Source organism: Cryptomeria japonica, chromosome 11 (genome assembly GCF_030272615.1).
Source record: "Cryptomeria japonica chromosome 11, Sugi_1.0, whole genome shotgun sequence".
NCBI classification, from domain to species: domain Eukaryota; kingdom Viridiplantae; phylum Streptophyta; class Pinopsida; order Cupressales; family Cupressaceae; genus Cryptomeria; species Cryptomeria japonica.
This window is the reverse complement of record NC_081415.1, coordinates 6361072-6374280: the sequence shown is the minus strand read 5'-3', so window position 1 is coordinate 6374280 and position 13209 is coordinate 6361072. Positions and strand designations below refer to the sequence as shown.

General features: G+C 35.4%; 1 protein-coding gene across 2 annotated transcripts; it reads left to right on the top strand.

Annotated features, from left to right (window-relative positions):
* The first annotated feature begins 589 nt into the window (after positions 1–589).
* LOC131036597 (uncharacterized) lies at positions 590–9270 on the top strand. 2 transcript variants are annotated; one of them, XR_009104121.2, is made up of 3 exons: positions 590–2288; positions 8773–8857; positions 8984–9270. XR_009104121.2 is itself a non-coding variant. In XM_057968506.2 (2 exons), the coding sequence occupies exon 1, from the start codon at positions 663–665 to the stop codon at positions 2238–2240; it is 1578 nt and encodes a 525-aa protein (XP_057824489.2). In that variant the 5' UTR covers positions 590–662; the 3' UTR covers positions 2241–2288; positions 8773–9270. The 2 variants fall into 2 exon arrangements, 1 of the variants encoding a protein (XP_057824489.2); XM_057968506.2 differs by having other exon boundaries at positions 8773–9270.
* The last annotated feature ends 3939 nt before the right edge of the window (positions 9271–13209 follow it).

Sequence of the window (13209 nt, the reverse complement as noted above, 5' to 3'; positions counted from 1 at the left end):
TTTGTCATTGTTTACACCATCTGCATAAATATGACAAAAGTTAAGCTTCATATTATTCATAAATATGTCTACAAAATAAATATGTGCATGATCATCATGTATCCATTCATACTATGTATGGTTGATTTAAAAAATCAAAATATCATATACTTTCAAATAATTACAAATCACTACAATTGAAAGTATCATTGCCCATGCAATACACTTGATTGATGTGTGTACTAAAAAATGCTTCACAAATTTAAATAATGACAATTTACATAATAACAAATTAAAAACATACAATCAAATCATGAAAATTTACATAATTACATATTTAAAATATTTCTCTAAATAATAAGATATGCATAAAAGTACTTGACACTCTAAAACAAATATCTTACCTACAACCATAAATACAGATAATAAGTATTTCTCTAAGTAAGAAACTAAACATGATTATCTTAAATATGGTAATAGATACGAATAGCATAGAGCTGTGGCTTCCCCACCAATATAAGGAACTCCTTCAACCACTTGAACTCCAACGGCAACTAATTCCTTATCGTCTTAGGCTTGTTAACCTACAAGATAGAAGCAAATCGCAATTTTCTTTGGAGGGTCCATTAAAGAACGTGGGGATCACCAATTGGAGATTTAGAGTTGACTGTAAGGATGCGTAAATGGACTGGACTGTGTTAATAGCGCTTAAACCAGACAAAAGGCTGCAAGCACTCACTTCAAAGAACTGGGTGATCCATTATGAATTTGCGTGTATTATACGAAGTCAAATTCTAATAGTAATTCATAATAGCTGTGGACGATTTAGGATTAGTCCAGTTATGGAGTCTCCCGATTTTTATGAGTGCATATACCAGGCATGTCACTTAAGGGAAGTGAGTCTTCAAAGGTTTGACCCAGTTCTGTGGTATCGTGCATATCCACTGTCTGAGAATGGATTAATGGTTCTTCGTTTAGGATTGTATGAAGAAGGTACACACGGTCCTTCTAAACTTGTATTGGATTTGGGAATATATGATATTTTGAATTGTAATGAAGAGTCCATCCATAACAATTTGCTTCCTCTCCTGTCATACATGTTTTTGGGTTTATATCTACCTTTTTTCCGCTCACGATACTACTCCATAGCAAATTTCATCTCGGAGTTCAGGCGGAATTTGGACAGAGCAGGCATAATTGAATCAACGAAATACAAACGAGTATTTAACTTGCTTTTCTCTGGTATGTGCTCCTTTTTTACTGCCTACAAAAGGCTTGACGAAGATGTACTTAATGTAACAAGAAATGGAGGGATTCCCCAAAATCTGATGCAAGCACAAGAAGAGACTCTGTTATTCATTGGACCTGCGGGAACACATTGTTTCATTCATTTTTTGGCATCCTACTTTGTGTACAATAGTGTTACTAGCAGGGCCTTGAAAATTTCCTATAATTCAAGTGTTGAAGGCTTTTGGAGAATTGCCTCCCATTCTCTACTCCTCTCATTGGAGAAGACAAGAGAACCTCGGATCGCTGAAGGGAAGCTCCAGGAGACTTCGAGTCATCACCTGCTAAATTGCATCCTTCAATTCGGACACACTGTTAATATCTGCCCACATTGGATTGAAGTTTGCCTACAGATGGATAATGTCACATGTGATGTGCTTCCACCATTGCACTGTGATGTTCCAAATGAACAACACTTTCCAGCCAAGATTTGTTTGACAGCTGGCCCTGAGAATGGATTCGGTGTTCAATCCGTTTCCTTGAGTGTATCATCACCCAACCCCATCACACACATTGGTAGGGAGAACTCGTACGAGGCTACATTTGAAACACCTAATGTGATGGGCGTTAAGGCTTCTGCTTCAACTACATTAACAGAGAAAATTAAGAATTGGGGCTTTGAACAGTCGACCATCAATGGTACCGATGCAAAGATGGACTGGACTCTGTATGATTCCACCACCGGAAAGCCGGTATATAACAATGAGCTTCCAAAGTCGTCATTCTTCGGCCACAAGATGTCGTCCATCGGTAGATACGTTAAGGCATGCAGAGCTTTTACCGAGCAAGGAGGCGTGGTCTTTGCCAAGGATGATTATGGAAAGCCCATAACATGGAGGCTCAACAGGGATCTGGAGGGACAGACATTGAAATGGATTGTTAAAGCTTCCATCTGGTTAACCTGTTTGCCGAATACTCGATATTCACACACTAGACGCCATGATTTTCAACAAGTAGTTGATCTCAAATTGTAGACAACTTCCACACCCAATTGAATTTTCAGAGTTGTGACCAATTTCAAGGTAAGCTTTCAGAATATTTTTGACTCTTCTACGCCTTATTTATACAGTTAATAAATCACTTTTTAAGTGATTTTAGTTTGAAAAAGAGCAGCATAACCATCCAAGTATTTATTTTTTATTTTCTTCACATAAAAAAGGAAATTAGGCAGTTTAAGGGTTTTGGTGAACTGGTAGGTCTCCAGGGATAAATTTTAAGGCTGTATATATGTGATAATTTCATAAACTGCGTTTCTATGTAAGGAGTCTACAGTAAAGAAAATAGTAGTTAGAACATAAACCAACAATAACCCTCGTCAACCAAATAGAAATCACAAAGATACTTCTTTAATTTTAGAAAACCAGAAATTACACATATCCACCCTCCTTCCTTATTCCGCCAAAATATTAAACCATATACAGCTCCATGTGTCAATTGTGAAACATAGACTTCTTCAAAATCTGTAAAGGCTCTATGCCAGTGAGCACTTTCTGCCTTCAACATTTGTTTAGTTTCCCCCCAAAAAAACAAGGCAGTTTCTAACTACTACTTTAAGAGATAAACCTCGCCCTCAATTTCAATAACACATGCTACTGTTTAGTTCCAATTTCTCAACATAATTGAACAGTTTACATCATATTCTCTCCATGATACATAAGATTGGTCAAATGGACATTATAAAGATATATCTAACTACAAGTTTGGTTCTTCAGGCCCAGGTAGTGCTGTGGAAATGTGATTATGCATGATTTCCAATTCTCTACAATACTCTTCTTCCATTACCTCTGTTAGTAAGAAATCTGAAGGAGACGGATCGGAGTTCTGTTTCCAAAAGACTCCTGCTTGTAGTCTAATTACCCCAGACTTGGTCCTATTTAGGTGTCAAACAGAATTGTTCTGGATCTATTCTAAATACTTAAACAGAAAGAAAACATCATGCATGGCATTACGCTTAATAATCAGATCTCTTTGTATTCATTTATCAATATATCAAGTGCACTCCTTATATCTCATTTTTCTTATATCTTCTAACTCTTCTTTATCACTTCTTCTATTCCGGTGAATAGATCTCTTATCTTTACTTATATCTCCGGATAGGGTCGCAGCCCTTAGATATTATCCCTAAAGACTATTCTATCTTCCAAAGCCCTTAGATATTATCCCTAAAGACTATTCTATCTTCCAAACTACACATTGTAGAACCCTGTTTTCAGATTACACCCTTATATATCCGGACCAGTGTACATATCCCGTTTTCCGGTCAACAACCTCTAAACAGGGTTAAATCTCTGCTGCTTAAGTTTGTTGTTTGTTATTTGAGATATTGAATACCCAAATAACGAACAATATGCCAGCTATTTAAGCTCTATTGTCCTTGTACAAGTGCAATTTGAAAGATAATAAATTGTGTTGCAATCTGGTTCACTTGGTATTCATGCACAAGACACGAGTTGGAGAAGATGGGGAACTTGTACCATATTAACAAAACAAAAAATAAGCCAATACTTTGGAAGATGATGCAGACCTATTTCTGAACCTGCAGGTTAGTCTTCAAAGGAAAAAATTACTCTGCTCTGACATAGCTCATGAAGATTAAAAAGAAAAGTATGTCTCAGAATTAAAAAGGCAGACTAAGCACCATTCTGTCAATATATGAAATACACGATAAGAAATTATATTCTATTTATACTCAGGAATATAAACACAGAGATGGGATTTCCATACTAATTCCATCCAGTTCAGTCCTCTGCTCTGTGCGTTCCTTCTCTTATTCCATATCATATTCTTCCCACTCAACTCTCCAAAAACTAACTCCAAGTAATTATATCCGTCCAGCCAGCACAATTATTCAGTCCTATATTCTTCAATCTAAAATAGAAAGGCATGACAGCTGGTTGACAGCAACAAAACTACTGAACAGTGAACTGAAAATAGTAAAAACAAGCTCTAAAAAACTGAGCCTACTCAACAAGTAGGTCGTGGGAATTGGAAATTTAAGGAAGATGCTCTGCTTCAGAAGATGATCCTTGCTACAATACATGTTGCTTCACTCCTTGATTAGATTCATGCCTCACATTATATTGCCTAAGGCACATGACATACTGCTCAGAAATAAGCTTCAACTAATTTTATTGAACACAGTAAAAAATACTCTGTTCTGAACCATAGGCAAAATAAACAGAGACCAAACAAGATTATCCATAATGATGATTTTAATCCAATTATTTTCTTACCCTTCCTTTTGCAGTACCATTAACAGGATTTGTCCTCAGCACATATTTCATTTCTGCATATAAAACACGAGTCTAACTGCTGATCCCTTTCCACTTGAATTAGTCTTAAGGCTACAATATGTTCTTTATCAAAAATCTGCTTGACATTACTACTCAAGGCATCTTCCAAATGCTGTTCAATCTAACTAAGACAGTATTTATGAAATTAAATGCATGCAATTAATGGCTGATCAAGGTAGTTTAAATGTTAACTTGCTAAACTTCAAATCCTCTTACTGGTTCAAAATTCAAAGAACTCCAAAAATTTAAAATTTTATTATTTACTTCGACACAATCTCCTCTGAGACCAATAAATGATCATAAAACATAATCCTGGTTACTTGTTTGTTACTTGAAGTAAAATGAGTATAAACTTGATTCAATAAGCTTCTAACCATTCATATGTCACCCATTCCTAAATAACACAAATCCATTTTAACCTTTTTTGTTAAAAAAAAATATAACAAAATGCCTGAAGTCTGACATGGAGAACTTTCAGCAGTGAAAGGACAGTTTGAATATATTGATATTCAGGAAACCAAAGGAGGTAGCTACGAGCAACATTTGAGCTGTGGGGTTGTTTGCTTCATAATGTTCAAACAAAGCTTCCTCTTAGATAAATCAGGTTCAAGAGCATTCATTAAACGACAAAAACAATGCAAATTACAAGCTTCAGAAAGGCAAAACATCAATCATATGCTCAAAACGCATATTATATGCCTTGGACACTTTTCAAAGTTCAGGTTTCAATATCTTGATGTGGAGAGTTTTAAATGGCCATTTCTCTAACGTTCAAGATAAGAAGTAAAAACCCTCAAATTTTGTGGCCTTAATTTCCTCATTGGAGATCTAGAAGTGCAAAAATGAGCTACAACTTGCTTCTCTTGGACATTTGCCTCGAGGTCAGCCATTCCATTCTCTTCTGCTGTGGTCGCTGGGAATAGAATATAAACTTTTTAAATTATATGAAGTTATATCAGATTCGTAAATAGTATGCCACCATGACTTACTTGCCTCATGAAATGGTATGAACTGCTCATAACAGAAAATAATTGATTTGTGTGATTTTCTTTTGTTTTTCTGAAAAATAGCATTAGGAATAGGTCATTGTCTTCTTCTTGTCTCCCCTTGTCTCCAAGAGATCTCCACCATCATGATGATATTTATTTTCCTAATTAAATAGCTTTTATGACCTGTGATGCTCCTAAATCAATAGTCTGATTATATCTTCATGAAAAACAATTAGAGTGTGTATGTCATTCCTGTTCATGCTCTCTCAGCAGTTTCTTTCACTGTAAATAGCGCACTCCATTTACTTGGTATGTGGAAAACCTGTTGTTTGAAAGGTTCAAAAGATCGGGCATACTGTGCACCATGTTTTTAGACTTTTTCTTAACACCAAATTTAAGCATGTATCAACGTGATCTTTCATAACATTTTGACCATTAAAAAATACAGAATCCCAATTTTTTTGTTTCTGCTTGTAATGTCCCCTTTTGTTAGATCTTATAAAATAAGGACAATTAACTCTCAATAATCAATTGCAAGAGACTTCTTTCCTTAAAGTCTCAAACAACACTTAAATGATAATGATTAAAGTAAGAATAACTGTCTATGATACCATTTCTTAGATGATTGTTCTTTATATTATATTAACATCAATATCACTGCTGTCACTGATTCAACGATTAAATATATGCAAGATGATTCTGATCACTATATCTGCACTTAGTGCAATGTAACAATGGTAAGATTATCTCTGATGTGGCTTTGTGCAAGGATGACCTTCAATATGAATTATCTTTCCAATCGCTTATAGAGAAAGCTGAGTTGCTATTCCTGATCTGTCGATGTAAACTTGCAAATGTTCTCAATATTGCTATTGCCCTGTAACTGATCTTGGTCTTTAAATTTATGCAATTATCTTCCAAATATCGCTTACAGCAATATGATGATCTGCTGTTCCTGATATAACGATATGGTTATGCAAATGTGTATAATGATATTCCTTATAGCGAGCGATATAATGCCGTTTCTGATTGAGCTTAATATGCTTGCAACAAGAATGGTGATGTCACTGATATGGATACTGTTCTTCATGCAACTGATATTGACACTAGGCCAAAATATGCTTAATCAAGGACACAAATAGAAAAAGGGCTCCAAAATTGCTAATTGTTGAAGTGAGTCTGATCACCTCCTTATATCTTGCAAAATGGAATGAGAGGTTGTATCCCAAAAAGTCATATCCAATGTCTATTCATGATCGCCTTTTTTCATTATATGCTAATCGCACTACTTAACATATAATCGGTATGTTGTAATTGCTTCCTTCTCGATTAAAGATAATCACCGATTAATCAAATATTATCTTTGGCTTGATGATTCATATTGATCTAACCATCATCTTCCTATTAAGTTGATATTGCTTAGAGTTATAGAAGTCGCTATCTTTCACTAATATTTAATCGATATTTGTCTATGCCTTATTATACTTAGCAAGATGCCTTCATCTAATTCTATATCATTACTTTTCTCCAATATATATACTGATCTGTATATCATATAATGCTTATGTATTCTTTTCTAGTTTTGGTCAATCCTTATCATGATATCAGATCAGATGCTAGTAATGTTGTCATATGATCTGGATGTTTATTATTGTTATGTCTATGCTCGTGATTACTTGATGACTAATCTTCTGATTGTATATCGATAGTATATAGAACTGAGTTGCCATGATGATTGTCTTCATAGTGGACAACTACTTGACAGGAATTCTCCATCGAATGTATGCGATTGATATCCACAATGGTGATTACAGATTTCATGATGTTATTCTCATATCAGTGATAGTGCTTCATGGATGCTAATAATGTCTTGCCGTCTTGGATATGATAGAAATGTCTTCTTCTTGATGAAGGTGCTGTCGATGGTATTGATCCCTAGTATCTTCCCCATATAAGACTGATTAACTTAATCCAATGCTCTCCTTACTTGGTGTGATGAACATGTTGCTTACTATCTCTATTTAAGATGGAAACTATGTTACCAGAAACGAGAAACGAGAAACGCAACCGCAACGGCAACGTGACGAGAAACGGAATTTTAAAAGGTTGCGTATAATAAAACCAAACCACCAGGACAAAAATAAATGCATCATAGTTAACTGGTCGTACAAAAATTATAAATTAATGTAAACTTCAGTATTAGTAGTTATAAACTCCAGCTTGCATTTATAACTTAATGTTAACTCCACCTCCAAGTTACCTAAACTTTTGTTTAAATTTTAACGGCAATCTGGAAAAACGAAAATCACCAAATCACCGCTTGGAAACGGCCGTCAGCAACGGGAAACCCGTTTCGGCTGTCGAAACGCGAAACGGATGTCTCCCGTCGCGTTTCTGGTAACTAGGGATGGAAATATCATTTACCTTGGGTTCCGATCTATCATAATGTTACTAAGGAAAATCGTCTTATTTATAAGACTTCACGATTTTCTTGATACTTTAATTATTCCCACTTACTTCGAACTACCTTCTAATTATCTGATGGTGTTCAAAGCCTGCCACTCCTTGACCACAAAAGTATTTATTGTTTGTTTAACTCTCTAGGTTAAAGATGGGGAGATCACACTGCTAACCTAGAATAAAAGCACAAGCAATAAGAAAACTAAAGCAAGGATAAAATATACATGCCAATATTAAGCAAGCATTATGATGATAATGTATGGAAGAACTAATTGCCCAGTTAGGGAATTGCTTCCATGCCTATCAACAGCCTTGATATTACATCGAACAGTAACATAAAAGAACTATTAAGAACAGAACTTCTAAGTTGCCAATAATGAATATGCCTTCACGGGATGACATCAACAATTCCCCTTTATCCAAGTCATTGTCTTGATAGCAATCCTGGACTACTTTAGACTAATTGCTCAAATTGTTAGTGTGACCTTTTGATTCTGTTAATGAATGTTCAAAATTTTGTACAATCTTTTAAGTAGCAAACTATTGTTTCTGTTCACATATCAAAATAAAAAAGTTCCTATTTATCTCTGAATTGAACTTAGAGATGTGTTTTATTGTTGAATTTCTCATACTTTAAGCTAAGTGTACCTGTTCAGTTACTTGGTCATCTAGAAACAAAATACACATTCTTTTTTAATATGGTCTGGACTCTGAATTTCCAGAACAGTACAGGTTCATTAATTAATATGATTGTTGTGTTTCAGGAAGCAGAGTAGTTGCTACTCTCTTATTTTCTGTTACATACTATGGTGGTGTATGCTTTACAATATTCACTAATGAAGAAAAGAGGTGTAGTATGGAAAAATGTTGTTGAAATTGTAAACTATGCCATTCATTTATCCTCTATCTGTATGACATTTATTAACATGGTGATTCTTTCTAATCTTTGAAGTATAATTGTACTATTTTTTCCAGATTAGGTGTTATACTCTTAGTAGCAGTTTCAAGCTTTCAAGTTTGAGCTTCCAAAGGAGAGAACAGTTCCATCTATATATTGAGTCCTTAACAATCACAATTTAGCCACATATAGCATATTTGTAACATATTAATTAGCAGCATCAATTGTAGGCTGTTTCTCTTTCTGCTTTTTTGTATGTTCAAACAGTTTTCTGTTCGGACAGTTTCGGTTTAGGCAGTTTAATTGTTCTCTCACTCCCTTTAAATGTACTCTCCATTTTTAATTTGAGACACAGTTTTTGCCATTGCTGTTCTATTCACAACTGCTGCCCCATTTATATGAGGCTTCTTGAAGATGCTGGAGCCCCCACAGAAGCACTAAGATTGAAATTGCTCAAAAAGACAAGCAGATATTGATTCAGGTGAAATCTATTTAAGCTACTGTTATTTAGCTCTTGTCACAGAGATTCTTTATCTTTCTTTTTTATTAAAATTTGAAAGAAAACTTAAGGAGTAGTTTTGAATCTGCAAACTGTCCGCATTTTTTTTACAATTCACAATGCAATCTGTTGTGTCAATGATTGGGGAAACTTCAAGTGGAAAAGATACTTGGACAGAAGGTTAAAAAAATAGAAAATAAACTCATTTTCAATGATCTATGGTGTAGTATTTGTGATGGAGATGTCCAACCTACAGCATCAACTGCTGTTAAAGAGAAAAAAAAAATATGGCAATATAAAAATTCAAAAGCCTTGGCCTTGATAAGAGCTATTGTCAATCAAGATTTGTTTAGACACATAAGGGTGTACATTTCTTTGGGATGCTCTTCAAAAATTGAGAGATCTATATGATTCTCATTCTGAATTAAAGTTATTCAATTGAAGTTTTTTAACCTTGAATTAGAGAATGGAGATGTCATGAGTTTGGCTTCTATAATTCGACCCATAAAACAAGATGTTGATGCTACTGGTGGGAAAATTGATATCTATCTCACAACCTTCATAAAGGAACTTCCAACACAGTCCACTTAATTGGAGGCTCTTCAAGCAAGTAACCAATTGAAGACCATCACTTTTGATTAATAGGTTGAAAAGTTGGCAGAACATGAGAAAGCTTTTTGAAGAAAAATTATTGACATTAGTGAAAATGTTTGTCTTGCTCACCAAAAAGACTAATAAGAGCTCTTCTCTTCTAGAGGTAGTAATAGTGATAGAGAAAAAGGTAGAGGTCAATGGAAGAATAGAGGAAGAGGTAGTGACAGAGAAAAAGGTGGAGGTCAATGGAAGAATAGAGGAAGAGGAGGTGCATATAGCAAAGGCCACTCCCAACATGACTCTCAAAATGAGAGGCACCACTTTTATTGTAAACGTTGTAGTCGAAAAGGTAGTCATGAAGCAAATGAATGCAAGGTCTCATGGGATAAGATAGATAATTCTTTTAAACAAAAATATATAACAAAAACACATTATGATTATAAAACCTCCAGAACAACCCAATTCGCATGTGGTAGTGATAATGATCAATATGTACTTTTATTTCAGGTTTTGCCAATTATAATTCATTTAATACTTCATGATATGATGCTTGGGTCTTGGATACTGGAGCCACACAACATATGACATTTCAGTGTGATCATTTTGAAGAATTTCATGAAGGTACAATCCATTTGGTAGATAAATCAAGCCTTGATCCTGTTGGAGAAGTAACAATTTGGCTCAAATTATCTGGCCTTCCAAATTTTGTACTTAATGATGTCTTGTATCTTCCTCAATTGCAACGTAATATGTTGTCACTAGTATTGATTTGACAACTAGGCCACTCTGGAAGACGGGCAAGTCATTGTTAGGAAGAATTCAAGTAATCAAGTTGCATTTACTAGTTGTGAAGATGGCAAGTTATTAAAACTCCATAGCACTTCAACCCTTTCTAGGAGTTTTACATATCTTATGTAATATCCTCTTTAATTTTTTTGGTTTTTAAACACAACAAATACTACAATGCACCCGTTAAAGTTAGGAAAGATAATCTCAATACTGCTGAAAGTAACCCTCCACTTTCTGATCACTGAGAGCCCAACATGGGAGGGTGAGAGCATACAGTGCCGAGGGGATCGTTAGGTGCTTGAAATATGAAATTGATTACAATATGGGCGGCAAGCCAGCTCCTTCCACTTTTCAGAGGGATGAAGATCAAGAACTTGGTGGTAAACCAGCCAAGGGAACAAGAGCATAACCAGAACCAAATCACTCCACCGCTTATGCAGCGGGAGGACAATATCACTCAACCACTTTTTTCAATGGGAGGACAAATCTGAATTACAAAACATGAAGGCGGCTAAGCTATCCTCTTCCACTTGTTCAATGGAAAATACCATATAATGCAACTAGAATGATTGATCAGTACTACTGAAACAATCTTACAAGATAGAGATGCAAGAGAAGATAGAGTTAAGTACATATCTCAAGTATTCGATATCAAATTCACACAACAAAATCACTACTCGCTGTTCTGAAATCAGAGTCAATAATACATAGAATCAGCCACACCCAAATCCACTAAAATGCTCGTAACTTTTCCAAAACTGAATGAAATCACATCAAACCAAATGCAAATGAATAGCATAACTTAGGTGATCAGTTCAATACCTTAAAACAGCAACTTGAGAGCCACAAGAGTGATGCATGCAACCCAATACAAATCTGGAAATGGCGCTATAGCTGAATACTTCGATTTGCAACCATAAATTAGAGAGTTCACCAAATGCCATGCCAATGTAGAAGAACGATTGTCTCTCCAATACGCTTCTAATGAGCCTTCACCCAGAACGATGCACCCAACACGTAGAAAGCTACGAACAAAACACACTTCCAGCCAACACACACCAGCAACTCCAAAAAAACGTAGCAACACACAACTCTTCAAAAACACACCCAATGCAATCCCAAGTAACACCAAGTAGTTCACAAATTTGAACCACAGCTAGGACTGATGTCTCACACTCGAAACTGGAAAGAAAGATCTAGGAGGTTTTCACCCTCGAAGAAGTCTGGAGTCATTCCGACATCATAACGATATATTTTCTCTGGATGCCAAATGAGGAGCCAAACACATGTATATATAGATTTTCAAGTCTAGAATTCAAATGAAATTGCCTCCAAATTCACCTCTTCCAAATTGCATTTCGTTTCAAGTATGGTGCCCACTTCCTAAGTCAAAAATCACGCCTAGGAGAGAGGACCACGATTTTGGCATAAAATAAACTTTGATGAATATAAAATAAAGTCTCCTTTCATCTTTTGCGTCCCCCTTCAATCATCAAATAATTGGCCTAGGCAGACTTAGGAAGAAAATCACATTATGCACAATTCCCAATACCATTAATCAGTAATAAAATAATTAAATATTAAACCTTAGGATAAGGAAATAATATTTAATTAATCACTTATGACTCCAATACTGATTATCAACAAAATCCAATATGAGGTTGAGCAATGAGGATCACTGAACTGCGCTGGATCAGGACCATATCCAAGACTGCCGAAAATAGAAACGCCCCAAATTGCCACTTACTTAAAATAGTAAGTCATGAAATACTTCTCTGAAAATTGTGATATTCACACCCAGAGAAAGGGCTTAGCGATCTTAGTAACACTGCACCATCCAGACAGACAAACCCTAACTTACTAAAAATAGTAAGTCCACATTCCACCAAAGATTGAATTGCACGTTATGCCACACTGGAGTCCATGAAAAACCTAGAAGGGAACCACAAACAAAACTGAAGAATTCCCCATTGACTACCTCTGACAAGCTCGATCAGAACTCCATAGAAGATGGAAACCCTAATTCTCCTTTCCACATAGCCTACGAGTCTCTGGAATAGGCTAATGGACCACTGAATGCATCATCACAAGGAAGGGGACATTACATCTTAGCAAAGAAAGTAATTTATCTCTTAGTCTTTTATGGAATACATGATTTGGTCATATTAATTATGATAACATTCGTATCATGCAAAAGAATGGTATTGTAGGTTTACCCACTTTGCCTAAGATAGTTGAAAAATGTGAAGCTTGTATTCTTGCAAAACAACAAAGATTATTTCCCTAACTCCACTTGGCGAGCACAAAGAAAATTGCAACTCATTCATTCTAATTTATGTGGGCCTTTAGCAATGACTTTTGTTGGACGATGTAAGTAGTTTATGATGTTCACTGATTATTATAGCCACATGAATTGGACAT